Below are 18,294 nucleotides of genomic sequence, written 5' to 3'. Positions count from 1 at the left end.
TTGTCTCAGAGATTTAACCTGTCAGTTTCCACTGTGAGGAACATAGTAAGGAAATGGAAGACCACAGGGACAGTTCTTGTTAAGCCCAGAAGTGGCAGGCCAAGAAAAATATCAGAAAGGCAGAGAAGAAGAATGGTGAGAACAGTCAAGGACAATCCACAGACCACCTCCAAAGAGCTGCAGCATCATCTTGCTGCAGATGGTGTCACTGTGCATCAGTCAGCAATACAGCGCACTTTGCACAAATAGAAGCTGTATGGGAGAGTGATGAGAAAGAAGCCGTTTCTGCACGTACGCCACAAATAGAGTTGCCTGAGGTATGCAAAAGCACATTTGGAGAAGCCATCTTCATTTTGGAAACAAAGATTGAGTTGTTTGGTTATAAAAAAAGGCGTTATGCATGGCGTCCAAAAAGAAACAGCATTCCAAGAAAAACACATGCTACCCACTGTAAAATTTGGTGGAGGTTCCATCATGCTTTGGGGCTGTGTGGCCAATGCCGGCACTGGGAATCTTGTTAAAGTTGAGGGTCGCATGGATTCCACTCAGTATCAGCAGATTCTTGAGAATAATGTTCAAGAATCAGTGACGAAGTTGAAGTTACGCCGGGGATGGATATTTCAGCAAGACAATGATCCAAAACACTGCTCCAAATCCTCAGGCATTCATGCAGAGGAACAATTACAATGTTCTGGAATGGCCATCCCAGTCCCCAGACCTGAATATCATTGAACATCTGTGGGATGATTTGAAGCGGGCTGTCCATGCTCGGCGACCATCTAACTTAACTGAACTTGAATTGTTTGTCCAAAATACCTTTATCCAGGATCCAGGAACTGATTAAAAGCTACAGGAAGCGTCTAGAGGCTGTTATCTTTGCAAAAGGAGGATGTACTAAATATTAATGTCACTTTTCTGTTGAGGTGCCCATACTTTTGCACCGGTCAAATTTTGGTTTAATGCATATTGCACATTTTCTGTTAGTACAATAAACCTCATTTCAATCCTGAAATATTACTGTGTCCATCAGTTATTAGATATATCAAACTGAAATGGCTGCTGCAAACACCAAAATATTTAGAACTAAAAATGATTAAGATTAATAGGGGTGCCCAAACTTTTTCATAGGACTGTATGTTCTTTCTTGTAAATGATGGTCTTAAACAGTAGACCCTACACTTGTAACTTTATAGAGCGTTTAGAAATCGGTTTCTAAACCAGACAGCCCCCTTAAACAGACTCTGTTTTTAGGACTTTGTGTAAGCAGATTATTTGTGTAGCCTTGTATTACCTAAAAAGCTGAGATTATGTCGATTTCCTATCATCTTGTATATAGCTACTGAGGTCCTCAATGATCCAATGTACCAGGGGCTCTCATTATTAACAATCTCCATTTATGATGTCTGACATGTCTTCTCCTATGCCTAGATGATGGAGTTGGAGACATCTGTGAGTCTGATTTTGACCAGGACACCATCATTGATCGTATTGATGTTTGCCCAGAAAATGCTGAGATCACCCTGACTGACTTTAGAGCCTATCAGACTGTAGTTCTCGACCCTGAGGGTGATGCTCAAATTGATCCCAACTGGATTGTCCTGAACCAGGTGAGAGCTTTATCTTGTGAATATGATGAATGAAGACCCATTGGGAATCAATTGAATGGGCCCGAACAGCAATAGACGAGAGACTGAACTATTGTGTCTTAAAGGAACACGCCGGGTAAAACTGAGTGCAGGGCTTGATGCGTGGTAGATAACATAGGACCCTCCACTAGGCATGACACGGTTTTACCCAAAGTGTAACATATAATCTTCACGTTTCTAGCACACCACAGGCTATATGAGATATAATTCAGATTATAGAAAATAACATGTCCTAGTGCAGACATCAGCCGAAGCTGTAACGTACAACTATGTATAAAAAGAAAGGGCATGGGGCAGAGCAGGTTTATGTAATGTGATAGTTTCCTCTACCTTATAACATTTGCATTATTAATTATTCATTTTCCAAACCATTTTCTTCCATTTACAGGGAATGGAGATTGTACAAACTATGAACAGTGACCCAGGACTTGCTGTAGGTACGTCATCACCTCGGCCCCTTTCAGAGCGTACAGAGACACATCGGATTTCGGCCTGGTGTACATGGCAGCTCAGTATCGTGCACTCTGACTAGACCTCTATTTGTGTCCTGTTTCACATAGAAAATTGTTTCTAAGGACGAATTGCTCCGTATATATATAGACCTTTTGATGTAGCTTTTTGCTGGAGTCCTGCATTGTGCTATGATATGCACTTCATGTGCTATCATACTGTCTTTATGCTGTGTGTATGAAGCCCAATACACTTCCAGAACAGCTGAAGATCCATCACATTACCGCGGCAATATTAATAGACTTTTCCTCTAATTCAAGGGAATATTCTGTGAAAAAAATTCATCACTTGCTCACAGCTTAAATAAATAATATAAATCCATTGGGGGACTCTGTCCCCTGGACGCCCACCAGTCACTAATATTGGAGTCTTAATTCCCCCGTTGCTCCTCAATATCCAACCACAGTGACATGGAGTTTGGATGGAACAATAGTTCAGTACGGATACTGCTACTCCAGACTATGAGACTGACCGAGATGTTGGATGGATCTGCAGGGTGTATGTGTGACTTCTGCTTCAAAATCAGTCATAGGTTAAGGAGGAATGGGGGTAGTCTTGGGACCCCAGTTCTAGTAATTGTGGAGGTCTCAGGGTGGGGTCTCCTGTGACTGTACATTTATCACCTATCTTATTTATCTTGGGATAAACAATTTAAAGAATGTGTATCACCAGAACCCAACGGGTCCATTCAGCCCTGCAGATAGATAGGTTAGGGCCACCTGAATCGGTTCCCATTATGAATTAGTGCCTCCATTGCTGAGATATCGCCATTTTTGTAAATGCAGAAATTAGACCTTTGGAGCAAGGAGGGCATTGCTATTGCTCCAAACAAGTAAGCGGAAACAATGTCATTGCTCTAAAGAGCTCCTTTAAATCTTGACAAAAATAGCAATATCTTGGCAACGGAGGAGCTGAAGCACAAGGAGAAACACTGATTCAGGTGACTGATGACAGACTCCTGCTAACATCAGCTCAGCGGAGGACGGGCTTCATTCATATCGCCATGTTGTTTCTCCAGGTTATACAGCGTTTAATGGCGTTGACTTTGAAGGCACCTTCCATGTGAACACAGTTACAGATGACGATTATGCCGGATTCATTTTTGGCTATCAGGACAGTTCTAGTTTCTATGTGGTTATGTGGAAGCAAACAGAGCAGACATACTGGCAGGCCACTCCTTTCCGAGCTGTAGCAGAACCTGGCATTCAGCTGAAGGTAAGCTTAAGACACTCTCCTAGGATTCTCCATACATTGCTACTTTTATATTACTGCTATATGACTGGGATCTAAACATAAAAGGTGAGGTTTTTTACGATCTTCCTGGCACGTTTCCTAAAGAACAGTAACAAGAGTATGGATATCTTTTTATGATTAGACTGTGTGAATATTTCTTGGCTCCATTGTGATTCCAGTTGCACTGGGAGATGTGCGAGGTCAGCTCTTGGTAAACTTCCATGTAATGTTCTCAGCGCAGGGATGGTAGGTGTGTGCAGTGAGGCCATCATTCCAGAGGCATGAGTCTCGCCTGGGAACTCATCCCTGGTAACAGAAGGGTGAAGTCATACTCGTCTTCTAGCACATAGCTCATTACAGTAAGATGGCATCTCCCCAGCACTCTAAGAAGATTATCTGGCGTCATAAACATGTGGTATCGATATTATGAGGCATGTATTACAATATGCAAAAATCTTAATAGTCACGTAAACAATACACAATACACTGTATACTGTACGGCAGTGGCGTAACTAGGAATGGCAGGTCTCCGTGGTGAACTTTTGACATGGGTCCCCCTCCCCCAACCGACCCCCTTCCCCTTCATTCCTGCATGCACTATTATGCCCCATAGTGGCCCCACAGTATTATGCTCCATTGTGGATGCCCATGAACAATTATTATACTCTGGGGTCTGAAAAGATACAATAATATAAGATATACCGTATTTTACGGACTATAAGGCGCATTGCCCATGAGCGGCTTATAGTCCGTCTCGGTTCATATATAATGCGCACCGGACTATAAGCCGCAGTCCGGTGCGCATTATATGTTATTGAAAGCGCCGGCAGGCAGACTTTGCCAGCGGCCGCTTAACCCCCCGCGTGCCAGCCGCTTCTATTGGAAGCGCTCGGCAGGCGAGGAGGGGCTCTATCAGCAAAATCATGCTGATAGAGCCCAACCGTAAAAGTTAGATTAAACTACCCCCCCTCCCTGTTTTAAAATAAAAGCCTGAAACAGAATGTGAAACTTACCGAGCGGTGCAGGGTGGGCGGGCATTCAGGCCTCCTCTTCCTCCGATGTTCCGTCCTCCTCCTCCGCCGCTCGCTAACTGATAATGGCCTGGGCGCATGCGTAGCCGTAGTAGAAGCATTATGATATTGCGCATGCGCCCCGGCCATTATCAGCGAGCGCCGGAGGAGAAGGACGGAACATCGGAGGAAGAGGAGGCCTGAATGCCCGCCCGCCCGCCCTGCACCGCTGGGTAACTTTCACGTTCTGTTTCAGGCCGGTGTGACAGCAGGGCTGCCGGACACTTCCCATTCATTTCTATGGGAGCCGGCATGCGAGCGCTCCCCATAGAAATGAATGGACTGCTTTTTCCATTCATTTCTATGGGGAGCGCTCGCATGCCGGCTCCCATAGAAATGAATGGGAAGTGTCCGGCAGCCCTGCTGTAACGCCGGCGTGTACGGCTCTCATACACGCCGGCGTTACGTAGTGTGCATGCACCCTTACGGTGCCTTTTATGTATGTATGGAAGCGGCACGCAGACTTTGCCGCCGCTTCCATCCATATATAAGCCGCACCGGACTATAAGCCGCACGTACGATTTCTGAGGAAATCGTAGGTTTTTATGTGCGCCTTATAGTCCGGAAAATACGGTAATATTCGGAGACCCAAGAAGGGGATACAAACATATAAAACACTGTTACTTACCTATCTCTGGCTCCGCTGCAGTCCTTGCTGGTGTCAGCCATCTTCAGTGATGTCCGGGACGTCATAAGACCCGAGACGCAGGCCCTGGTCATGTGATGTTAGGGATGTCACAGAAGTAGGCCCGAAGCCTGTCTGGAGCTCGGAGAGGTAAGTAACAGTGTTTTTTATGTTCCCTTGCCTCTCCTGGGCCTCCGATCAATATACTCGGGGGTCTGAAAAGACCCCTGAGTATAATAATAGTGTTTGTGGGGCCAGCGGCGTCACTTACCAATCCCGGCCCCTGCCAGGATCAGTAAATGAAGTTACTCCAGCCGGTAACGGCCTATTAAAAAAGGTCACAAAAAAAAAAAAACGCAGCAGTGGCGGCTGTCGCCAGGCCCCTAATGTCCTGGGCCCTGTGGCAACTGCTACCCCGGTACTTACACCCCTGCTGTCCAGTTTACAGTAAAGAACTTCTGGTCATCTATGGTACCAATCCTTGTAGAAGGTGATGGGGGGGTCAGTAACTTTACCTGTTTGCCCTACATGGATCAGTTCACTTAAAGTTGAAAGTGTCAGGAAAAAATGGCCACCCTATGAGATTTACTGTTCATATCACATTTTGCACTGGATTTCTTAGAAAACTTGTGCAAAACAATGACCAGCCCAATCTGGCATTATTTATTTTCTGGCGCCATATTCATCAGCAGCTCATGCTTATTGATATGGCACAAAGTGCCCACGGTAAAGGAGATACAAGTCTGCCCTCGGATGGTATTACACATTTTCTGCTTTACAAAACCTAGTTTTAAACATCCCGTTCCTGACTCATATGTAACTAGTTCTATGATTCATGTGCTTTTAGGCAGTCAAATCCAAGACAGGGCCTGGAGAACATCTTCGAAACTCACTGTGGCACACTGGGGACACCACTGACCAAGTCAGGCTGTTGTGGAAAGACCCCAGAAATGTAGGCTGGAAAGACAAGGTGTCCTATCGCTGGTTCCTGCAGCACAGACCTCAGGTTGGATATATCAGGTTAGTGTATCCAGTAGGATGTGTAAGGTACACTGGGGGCAGATTTGTCGTGTGCCTAAATTTTGTTATAAAAGTGGGGTAAATATTGGGTCACGCTACTGCAGAGAAAATTTGGAGGAGAGTGGAAGGGGATGGGCATTGTCACAAACCGGCTCGTACTTCACTACTAAAACTAAATATAACTGGAATGTGAGCCAACTCCTAGCTGGCTTAGATCTTAGTTCTGGTGCATGGCATAGACCCAAGATATGCCCTAATAAATAAGAGGTACATCACATATCAGCATCAGGTTATTAAGAATGGAATATTACACACCGGTTTTAATAAATCTGCCCCATTATGTGTAGATGTCTGTGTGGTGCAGTCCATTCCATTGCAGAACCTCTACAAGATAAAATACATGTTGGACTATTGCCTGTCTGTTCTCCATGTTTAATGCATTTACATACATTTATAATTTCAGGGCACGATTCTATGAAGGCACCGAGCTGGTAGCAGATTCAGGAGTCACGGTGGATACCACAATGCGGGGTGGAAGACTTGGAGTATTCTGCTTCTCACAGGAAAACATTATCTGGTCCAACCTGAAGTATCGGTGTAACGGTAAACTATCCATATACAGCAACTGAATGGAGCAAATGCAACTACTAGAGAGGGATCTCATAGCTATATAATAGGACTCCTAGCTGGGCCAGGACAAGGGTTAGACAAAACAGGCAGCATCCTAAGGTGCCGCTGAATTGTGAATTAGGAGAGGTGAAAAAGAACAATTTTCTGGTTATAAGTTTTTCGGATTTGGACATTTTTCTGGATTTGAGTGCTGTCTGATACAAGCACTGAAAACGCATTGAAACTGTGCATTGAAAACGCCACCCATCACACTTTTATTTATTCACATAAACGTGCATGGACATATTTTAGCAATCCTATTACAGCTACAAATCCCACCTGCCTCGTAGCACTGGGGTCCTATACAAATAACTGACCCCTGTGGGTGTTGGGATGAGTGCCAGGACTAACTGCCTTAATCCACAATACTCCCCTTGCATTACAAATGTTTGTCACTGTCGTCATAGAAATCTATGGTGGTGTAAACTGGGTCATGTGTGAGACTATAATATAGACACAGAATTAGGTCTAAGTAAAAGGTGCCTATTATGATTATTGTTTGTTTATTTCTGTTGCTGTACATTATTATATTAATTCCATGGCTGTACATTATTATATTAATTCCAAGGTTCTGTACATTATTATATTAATTCCTTGGTGCTTTACATTTGAGGGTTTACATATAGTACACAAAATATACAAACCGATATAATACTAAAAATGACCGGCTGGCCCAGTGGGGTAGAGGGTCCTGCCAGCGAGGGCTTACAGTCTATGAGGGAAGAGGGACAGAAGGTCCTAGAGACAGAAGGTGAGGGGAGAGAGACTGTACAGATGGCAGTGCGGTGATAGTGTTATTGGAGATTGTAGGCCTTCCTGAATAGGTGAGTCTTCAGGGCCTTCTTGAAGCCTGTGATTGGGGGGGGTCAGTCTTATGTGTCTTGGTAAGGAGTTCCAGAGTATGGGGGATGCACAGAAGAAATCTTGGAGGCGGTTGTGTGAGGAGCGGATGAGGGCAGAGCGGAGTAGGAGGTCATTGGAGGATCTGAGGTTACGTGTGGGCAGGTAGCGGGAGGTTAGGTCAGAGATATATGGAGGGGACAGGTTGTGGATGGCTTTGTATGTTAGCGTTAGTAGCTTGAACTCTATTCGCTGGGCACCGGGTAACCGTGAAGGGATTGGCAGAGGGGAGCAGTCGATGAAGAACAGGGGGAGAGGTGAATTAAGCGGGCAGCGCAGTGTAAGGTGGACTGGAGGGGGGCGAAAGTATTCATTGGGAGAAGGATGTTACAGTAATCTAAGTGAAAGATTGAGGGCATGGACTAGCATCTTTGTGGTTTCAAGGGTGAGGAAGGAGCAGATTCAATGGATGTTCTTGAGTTGGAGGCGACAGGAGGTGTTGAGGGTCTGGACGTGTGACTTGAAGGATAGGCTATAACTATAAACAACCGGTATACACAGGACATAAGGGCCTGCTAGATTATATACCTGTATATGGAAGTGTTATCAAGAGTCCCCACACTGAAGATTCTACATGTGTTATGGGGAAGATAGTGAGAAAGAAAAGCGGCTATAATGCTATGGGTGGTGAGAACAACAACTCTTGCCTTGGGTGCCCAGAGAACTTGTCTCACCATTGATGACACATAGTCATCTCCTATATAAAATACTAAGGTCTTCATGTGAGTTTATCTTGCTGATGCAATAACCCAGTAAGTTCTTTGCACTTGAAATAAGGAAAGATGATGTTGAAATTTACTGAATCTCATCATTGGTGCATAATGGACCTGAAGGTGAGCAAATGTCTCGCTGAGGTGTAAAGTGCCCAAGACTAGGCTCCTATTATAAAGACTAAGGGAATTTGTGTGTGAGTTAATTGTTATGGTTTCTTCTGCCAGTAAGAAAACAGACTTGAAACTGCAAGATAATGTGTTTATCCTCTTCATTTCTAGACACGATCCCCGAGGACTTTCAAGCTTTTCAGGCTCGGCAGTTTGTAAGTTAAAGAAACAGAAGCCACAGAAGAAGTTTATTTTTTGTTTTGCTGTATTCACATTTTTCTATGTTGATAAGGAAACAATCTCTGATGTAACAAAGTTCTTTTTATACCTACTGTACATGAATGTATGTGAAATGGAACAGGTACAATAAAGGTTTAAAAGTAGGTCACATTTCTGGATGTCATTTCGGATGTCTCAAAGGCACAGTTCAGGATGCTTTGACACCTCTAGACTTTGGCTATGTTACAGCAGAATAAGGTAAGAGATCAGTTTCTATTGGCATCTGTGTCCTAAATTCTGACCCTGGTCTAAAGTCTCTCACTCTGCCAAATCAGTATCCCTGTGCTATGCTGAGGAGGTCCAAAAGGCCAAAATAGCGCTGTCCATAGCTGGGAATCTGTTCCTTTTGGAATAGAAATACTAATTTGGCAATTAAATCCGCATCATGTCAGTAGTCTTATTAACTGAGTCATGCATGATATTAAGGAGGATGCCCTCTAGAGCAGGGGTGCTCACACTTTTTCAGTGTATGAGCCACTTTGTTAGCTGACCAAGGCAAAAATCTACTAGGGCGGGGCCGGGCCTGTGGGCGGGGCTGAGGCGGGCCTGTGGGCAGACCCGGGTGTTTCTGTGGGTGTGGCCGGGCATGTGGGCGGGGCCGAAGGGATCGTGAGAGCAGGCCGCCCAGAGATCCCCGGTGTCTGTTCACAGCGCAGGCTGTGAGTTATCTCTGGACACTGGCAGGCTGGGGCTACAGCAGCCTCGCCTGCCAGTGTCAGGAGATGACTCAGCCTGCACTGTGAGCAAGCAGACACCGGGGTTCCCTGCATCCTGCGATCGACCCATACGTCCTTTGCGATCTACTAGTAGATCGCGATCGACGTGTTGGGCACCCCTGCTCTAGAGGGTAGCATACAGAAGCACTGTTCTCCTAATTACATCCTGGAGAATAGATTTGCATATTTTTTACCCAGAATCCCTAACAGAGCAGGAATGACTTGTAAGGCACACACTCTCCCTAATGTGTACGATTATCCCCTGACCCTAAATTCTCAAAGCAGGTTGGAGCCGAGATAGTCATGGCTAAGAATTTGGGAGAGGGGCCTCCACAAAGAACAGCTCCATACAATAGACAAACTTCATTGTAACCTGTCCACTTAAAAGTCAGGCTAAAGGAAAACCTTGTACATGTACTGAGCTTCAGTATAAGGCCGTTGCCTGATAGACAACTTCAATCTCTATAGTAGTCACATCTCTTCCACTGTCATGGACTACTAGAATTGTACATTCATATGAAAATGTCCTGCGTGCTTGCTAAACTGACCCAGGCAAAGAAATAAATATGGCGCATACACAAGATCCATGTACAGGCCATAGGATCAGGGATGTGGAGTCCATAGACAAGACAACCAACTCCGACTCCCTATTTTTCTATAGTCAGAAGCAGTGAAGATCCTCTAATTCAGTAAAAAGTGACAGTAATTGAATTTCTATGCAAGTAAATGTAACAAACTACACATGTAATTAAAGATTAATTACTTTTAATTATACTAAACAATTATTAATATTGTATTTTATTTTGAAGTCAGAGTCGGTAACTTTTTTCCGACTCCGACTCCACAGCCCTGCATACAATACCTTGAAGGGATTTTCTGGGACCATTTCCTATCCTTAGGACAGTTCATGACTATGTGATCGGTGGAGGTCTGACATACAGAACCCCCACAGATCAGCTGTTTGAAGAGGATGCAGCCTCCCAAAACAACAGAACTCTGAATCTAATCCTTGATATTCAGTCTTCACCCACCCACTACTTATTCCATAGCACATAATATGGTCATACTAAGAATGAATAAAATATGCTGCCATTTGCTAACAAGACACAGAATTGCAATGAGTATAGGAGAGGATCTTATCATGGCGCAGGCCCTGAGACAAATGCCCTTTTTACCCTTGTTATAATCCAACCTGGTATAGCCGGACCAGACAACCAAAGTATGAGTACATGCCCGGGAACAAAGGCCCCTTCATAGTCGTGCTATTCATTTAATACTTATATGTCACATCCATGAGGCCACACCTATGATATTTTTACTATGGTCTCTAAATAACATGGATTTGGTCTCTGGCTTCTAGATAATTGCAGGGGTTGCTTATTTAGCTACATACAACAAAGGAAAGACACACCTAGAAAGTGATACTTATGGTATTTATTAAGGGTGTAAAACATACAATTTGGATAGATTTTGCTCTCGTGACGTTCCATTCTGTGTATACATACATTCACCAGCCACGTTAGCGGAGAATATTCATCCTGGAATACTTTACTACAGCCCTATATGATTCTGGGAAGACTCTTCTGTATGCCGTGGTTATTCCAGGGGACGTTAAATTATAGATCTGCATATACTCGAATGAAAGCAAAGCAAACGGCGGCAACCACAGACTGATGAGAGGTTTCCATTTAGAGAACAGGCCGAGTTTTATTCAGTCTGTTTCCTTTAATCCAAAATGTACTGGACAGACCACAACTATCCCCATACAAGTGTAACCTACAGAAAAAGCATCTGCAACCCAAACTGGTCTATCATCATGTACAATATGGCAATACAAGTAAAAAGAGTATCGCTATAATCTCCAAACATCGATCCATGTCAGAGCTCCAGCATAACCCAGCAGTCCCACACTGGACTGGCAGATCTCTGTAAAGTATGAGAAGAACATACATGAGAACATCTGGACATGTCCAGATCCTTTCAATGGATCTCATATTGTAGAGGCCTCTTCTGGCCGCCTATTGTGGTATTATACATAAGGAGATTTTCCCCACTCACAATACTTATTTAATATAACGTATATAGCTGATAAAAAATAAGTGTCTTGTGCCATCTTCACGCTGAGAAAATCCCACTGAAATCAATGGGACACCTTAAAAAACATGTACGAAAAACATGACAAAAGAAGCCGTGTGAACCCACCCGTAAGCTGAAGCCACACATTGCAAAAAAGCTGAACTTTTGTTGCCGATTTTACTGTAAAATTTTTAAACCAAAATAAGAGCGGATTTGCTAAAACAGAGAAGTTTAAGTGATGTCTTTACAGTTCCCATTTCTTTTAACCCCTTCCTGACATCTGCCGTACTATTACAGTGTATTTCGGGTCTTTAAAGATGGCGGCCAACAGGGGACGCAAACCTGGTGGTCAGTTTTCAAACACATTCACTTGAATGGGTTTGCAAAGTGACCGCCCGTCTGCATCTTCTCTCCACAGCGAAACCATTTTTTTTTTTTTTTTTTAACTGGACACAAAGTCGGACATGTAGGACTTTGTGTTCGGTTAAAAAAAAACAAAACGGTTTTGTTGCGGAGAGGCAGAAGATGCAGATGGGCGGTCACTTTGCAAAGTGAATGGGTTTGAAAACTGACCGCCAGGTTTCTGTCTCCTGTTCAGTTTCTTGGGGCAGAAGACGGAAAATTATGGCGATTTGAAAGGTGGGGAGTCAAAAAGGAAAATTGAAAAAATAGGGTTGAAACAATCTTGGCAATCTTGAAAAACAACAAAAAACCCCCCAGCTTTTTCAGAACACATGGCCTCATACACATGACTGTGTGTATTGTCAGTGTGCTAGCCGTGTTTTTCACACTGACCCATTCTTTCTATGACCACATACACACTATTGTGTATTATCATGGATCCTATTTTTGTCCATTTTACGGCCAAGCCATACTGAGAGCAGTGAATGGGGCTATGAAGGCACAGCCAGCATATAGATGTCACCCATGTACCGTCTGGATCGTTCAATCACAGTCTGGCAAACTGCACACGTATGTAGCCTTACACTGGGTTGTCCAGTTTATATACATATGAGGAGCAGGCAGTGCTAGGGAGCACATGATCGAGATAGATACAGAATAGGGTTGTGAGGAAACATGTCCATTACCATCTTAATGTGGTAGGAAGTAGGCACCGAGTAGAAAAGTGCACAAAATATTTGCCAAGTCCACAGAATAACTGTAAGTCCTTTAAGAGCTAGTTCACACGGGTCAAAATGGTCAGGATTTTGACGCGGAATCTGTGATTTCAATGGGAGCCAGTCATTTCCTTTTTCCATGAGCGGTTTCTTCCCGCTCGTGGAAATAAGAAGCGAGCTGCCCTTTCTCCAGGCCTCGCGACGCCACCCTCATTTCAGCATAATCCGGAGCAGTAAGCTGCAACGGAATATGTTCACGCGGAACGCTGTATGAACTAGCCCTAAGGGTGCATGCACACTACGTAACGCCGGGCGTGTATGAGAGCCGTACACGCCGGCATTACGGCAGACTGCCGAACACTTCCCATTCACTTCAATGGGAGCGCTCGTAAACGCCGCTGTTACGAGCGCTCCCATTGAAGTGAATGGGAAGTGTTCGGCAGTCTGCCGTAACGCCGGCGTGTACGGCTCTCATACACGCCCGGCGTTACCTAGTGTGCATGCACCCTTAAGAAGGTCAAGACCATAAAACAACCATCTATACAAAGCTACAAAATAGAAAGTGAGGGTGCATTCACACTACGTAACGCCGGGCGTGTATGAGAGCCGTACACGCCGGCGTTACAGCAGGGCTGCCGAACACTTCCCATTCACTTCAATGGGAGCGCTCGTAAACGCCGCTGTTACGAGCGCTCCCATTGAAGTGAATGGGAAGTGTTCGGCAGTCTGCCGTAATGCCGGCGTGTACGGCTCTCATACACGCCCGGCGTTACGTAGTCTGCATGCACCCTGAGTTTATAATGTATTTGCACTCTTGAAAGTGTCCTAATTTCTAGTTGTGGCCAAGTGCCATGATGTCGGAAATATTGTACCCCGTCATCCTCTACTAACTTTTTCATTGCTACCAGTATCTCTTCAATGTCACAGGGTATCTACACCATCAAACTAAGGGCAGGTTCACACCAGCTCCCAGTCTCCGCTTTGCGGGTTTACGTCTTCTGCTGAGAAACTGGACAGGAGACGGAAACCCGGCAGTCGGTTTTTAAACCCATTCACTTGGATGCACACCTCCCAACCGTCCCAATTTCCGCGGGACAGTCACGATTTGGGTGACATGTCCCGCGGTCCTGGTTGGAGGGAGGTATGTCCCTCCACATATGCAGCTGAAGCAAGGAGCTGACACATCGTCTACAAGCCAGTAGCCGGCGGCAGCGGCGAAGCGAGGTGCTGACCTGTGTCAGCTCCTCGCTTCAGCCGCATATGTGTCAGCGAGAGAGGCACGCAGAGATCGGCGAGGGAGCGGAGGAGAAGGTAAGTGTAATGTGGAGGTGGAACGTGAAACTGGGGGCAGATGAAGGAGAGGACGGCATGACACTGGGGGGCAGAGATGGAGAGGACGGCATGACACTGGGGGCAGAGATGGAGAGGACGGCATGACACTGGGGGGCAGAGATGGAGAGGACGGCATGACACTGGGGGCAGAGATGGAGAGGACGGCATGACACTGGGGGCAGAGATGGAGAGGACGGCATGACACTGGGGGCAGAGATGTGGAGACATGAATCTGGGGGCAGAGATGGAGAGGACATGAATCTGGGGGCAGAGATGGGGGACATGAATCTGGGGGCAGAGATGGAGGGGACATGAATCTGGGGGCAGAGATGGAGGGACATGAATCTGGGGGCAGAGATGGAGGGGACATGAATCTGGGGGCAGAGATGGAGGGACATGAATCTGGGGGCAGAGATGGAGGGGACATGAATCTGGGGGCAGAGATGGAGGGACATGAATCTGGGGGCAGAGATGGAGGGGACATGAATCTGGGGGCAGAGATGGAGGGGACATGAATCTGGGGGCAGAGATGGGGGGACATGAATCTGGGGGCAGAGATGGAGGGGACATGAAAATGGGGGCAGAGATGGAGGGGACATGAAACTGGGGGCAGAGATGGAGAGGACATGAAACTGGGGGCAGAGATGGAGGGGACATGAATCTGGGGGCAGATGAAGGGTGTATATGAAACTGGGGGAGAGATAGAGGGGGGAACATATAATTTACGGGTGACTGTAGGAGGATTATACTGTGTGCGGGCACATGAAAAATTAACGAGTGGGCGGAGTCAACACAAAAGTGGGCGGGGCTAAATATGCGCTGCACATTTTGTCCCTCTTTCGGTTCTTCAAAAGTTGGGAGTTATGTGAATGGGTTTGCAAAGTGACTGCCTGTGTCTTCTGCCTCTCCGCGGCGAAACGTTTTTTTTCCAGCATGTCCGACTTTGTGTCCGGTTACAAAAAAAAAATAAAAAAATGGGATATGAAATGTAACTTTGTATCTTGTTGTTGCTGTAATTCAGAGAATACGTGAGACTTTTGTGTTGAAGTTACTTTGTATTAGAGCTGCTATACGGTGTTGTGAGAAACTTTACATAGTGACTTTGGGACAGAAGTATTTGAAGTTAACCCTTTCCCGCCGATGGCATTTTTTGATTTTCGTTTTTGACTCCCCTCCTTCTAAACCCCATAACTTTTTTATTTCTCCGCTCCCAGAGCCATATGAGGTCTTAATTTTTGCGGGACATATTTTTCTTCATGATGCCACCATTATTTATTCTATATAATGTACCGGGAAGCAGAAAAAAAATTCAGAATGGGGTGGATTTGAAGAAAAAATGCATTTCTGCGACTTTCTTACGGGCTTTGGTTTTACGGCGTTCACTGTGCACCAAAATGACATGTCCCCTGTATTCTGTGTTTCGTTACGATTCCGGGGATACCAAATTTATATGGTTTTATTTACATTTTGACCCCTTAAAAAAAATCCAAAACTGTGTTAAAAAATTATTTTTTGAAAAGTCGCCATATTCCGACAGCCGTAACTTTTTTATACGTGCGTGTACGGGGATGTATAGGGTGTCTTTTTTTGCGGGACCGGGTGTACTTTGTAGTTCTACCATTTTCGGGAAATGTTATTGCTTTGAACAGTTTTTATTCAAATTTTTATCAGAATCAAAACAGTGAAAAAATGGCGGTTTGGCACTTTTGACCATTTTTCCCGCTACGGCGTTTACCGAACAGGAAAAATATTTGTATAGCTTTGTAGAGCGGGCGATTTTGGACGCGGGGATACCTAACATGTATGTGTTTCACAGTTTTTAACTACTTTTATATGTGTTCTAGGGAAAGGGGGGGTGATTTGAATTTTGAATCCTTTTTATTTTATTTTTTATATTTTTTTTACATTTGTTAAACTTTTTTTTTGGCATTTATTAGACCGCCTAGGGGTATTGACATGGGTGGGCGGTGTCGCGGATTGTCAGAGCGGTGGGGGTCGGCAAACATGGCTGCTCCGGAGCATTAAAGAGAGCCTCCTGGAGTATCGTTAAGGTGAGGGCCAAAGTGGTAAAGTATATGTATATGAGATTGTGTGGGGTTAGAGGCGGGGCTGCAGAGGGCAATATGAATTTTGTGGCTTGCTATGGTCCAAAGTGTGTGAGATTGCAGAGATGGTGGTGTGAGTTTGGGTTTTGTGGGGGTCCTGGCACAAATGTATGTGCGCTATTGTGACGAAAAGTAGCCTATTGTTTAATCGGGTGTATTAACTATGTTTGTGGAAAATTTCAGCCAAATCGGTCGAGCGGTTTTTCCGTGATTGAGGAACAAACATCCGAACATGCAAACATCCAAACACACAAACCCACAAACTCACACATTTATAATATTAATAGGATGGATGAAGGATATTGAACAGATATTTTTAATCATGAAAAATCATATTAGGACGTCATCATGTTTGACAGAATTGTAAGTAAATCTATAGTACAGTGGTAGGAAAGAAAGAATGAATGACTGACTGAAGGTCATTATGGAGCCTCTATGTCGTAGAGTGATGGCCACTATGTGCACAGTAGTGCAGTGCCATTATCTTGGGGATGAGTATAGAAAGTGGGTTTAGCAAGCTGAAGAACATAAACTCACTTCCATATCCTCCATTCAGAGCCCTCGTTGACAAACCAGAGCCAACGGCAACCACAAAACGTATCTCTAGCCCAGGACGACCTGCTGCATCCATATATTATAGACAGTGTCTTCATTTTAATAAGAACTGCAAAATACTTCATTCTCCTTGAAAGGGCGTTGTCCGGGAAGTATAAGAGCTAGTTCACATGGGGCACGGAATTGGCGTATTTTGGTCCTGATTCTGAAGCAGGAAGCCACATCAGAATTGGACCAAAATGCGCCTGCCACGACTGTTGCAGCTTCCGACACTCGCGGCTTCCCGCTCCGGAGTAGGCTCAAATGAATGGGCCCAGTCCGGAGGGTGCTGTCACAAGGCGGACGCCAGGGCTGACTCAGCTACAGAATTCACCTGACTAAAGGGCAGCTCGTTTCTTTTTTCCGTGAGCTAGAACATACCGCTCACGGAAAAAAGGAAGGTAGCGGTCTACATAGACCTCTATTGTGAGGGGGAGGATTCTGAGGTGGATACGGCGTCATAATCCGCCTCCTCTTGCCCCGTGTGAATGAGCCCTAAGACTTGTGGCAGATTCCCCCACATTATAGCAGGTCATTTTGGGACAATCCATTTATTGATTCCCTTTTTCAAAGCTACAAGATCCAGTCAAGATCTAGTTTACCATAGTCCAGTGGTAGACAGAAATACTGTAAGACACTGCACGGGTGCGTTGAAACCTAAATGGGGTCATTCCACACTATGGGCTAGAACATTGAAAACAGCCAAATGGGATACAGAGTCTACACCTCTACCTTACTTATGTCTCCTGTATCCAAAGTTGTAGCATAAGTGGACTGAGGTGTTCTCCCAATACATTGCTTTATCTATCTTGCTCTTACATACTGCTAAACATGTGTCCTTATAGTTTACATCTTGTTGCCTAGATGAGGTAATCTGGGGCAGAAAGTCCAGTCCTTTCATTAACCACCCAACCCCTGTCAGGAGACCAGGACTTCTTGCATCTCCATAATCTATGATGCTCGGAGCCCCTGTCTGCAGCTGTACTGTCATGTATTATATACCGTGCAGGACAGTAAAGCCACAGTCCGGCAGGGACTTCCAGCATTATAGATCACTATGCCGCAAGGGGCCTTGATCCCTGGTTCAGGATGGACCGTGAAATCTGCTTGATGTACGTACTAGGTTTCCTAACCCAGATTACTCCAAGTGCCTGGGGCCAAATGCATTCTCTGTCAGCTCTTCAGAGTATATTTAGCTGCTGAGCCCTGATAAGAGCCTGGGATGTACATCACGCAGGCTAAGCCTGCCCACCAATTTACCACCGAAACCAGGAAGTGGAAGGGAGAGGAGACAGGAGAGCAGGTGAAACCCTGGGATGGGAAAAAACCCTTTATATAAGAACTTGGTAAAGCTTTGGCATGGGGAGGGGGGTTACAGACATCTCACATCTTTGGGTTCTTAGTCTTTGGCCATTATGCTGAAGTGGTGTAAGTTAGTTTTACTTTGTGTAAGGCATTTATACAGCAATATTCTGGGTCAGTATCTGTAAGCCAACACCTTGAATGGAACACAAACAGGAAAGAGATACAATTCTTCCCATTATCGATTTTTTTTCTTTTTGTGTTCCATTCCTGGTTTT

The 18,294-nt window shown here is 45.0% G+C and overlaps 1 protein-coding gene across 1 annotated transcript in view; it reads left to right on the top strand.

Annotated features, from left to right (window-relative positions):
- The window catches only part of THBS4 (thrombospondin 4), a 39,887-nt gene extending 30,968 nt beyond the window's left edge, over positions 1-8,919 (top strand). Inside the window, exons 17-22 of the mRNA XM_075270131.1 lie at positions 1,429-1,607; positions 2,035-2,083; positions 3,175-3,371; positions 5,932-6,104; positions 6,568-6,707; positions 8,666-8,919. Of these exons, the coding sequence (XP_075126232.1) occupies positions 1,429-1,607; positions 2,035-2,083; positions 3,175-3,371; positions 5,932-6,104; positions 6,568-6,707; positions 8,666-8,718 (791 nt within the window). The 3' untranslated portion in view covers positions 8,719-8,919. The remainder of the gene's footprint in view (positions 1-1,428; positions 1,608-2,034; positions 2,084-3,174; positions 3,372-5,931; positions 6,105-6,567; positions 6,708-8,665) is intronic.
- Positions 8,920-18,294: the final 9,375 nt, after the last annotated feature.

Source organism: Leptodactylus fuscus, chromosome 1 (assembly GCF_031893055.1).
Source record: "Leptodactylus fuscus isolate aLepFus1 chromosome 1, aLepFus1.hap2, whole genome shotgun sequence".
Taxonomy (NCBI): domain Eukaryota; kingdom Metazoa; phylum Chordata; class Amphibia; order Anura; family Leptodactylidae; genus Leptodactylus; species Leptodactylus fuscus.
This window is presented reverse-complemented; position numbering and strand designations above follow the sequence as displayed.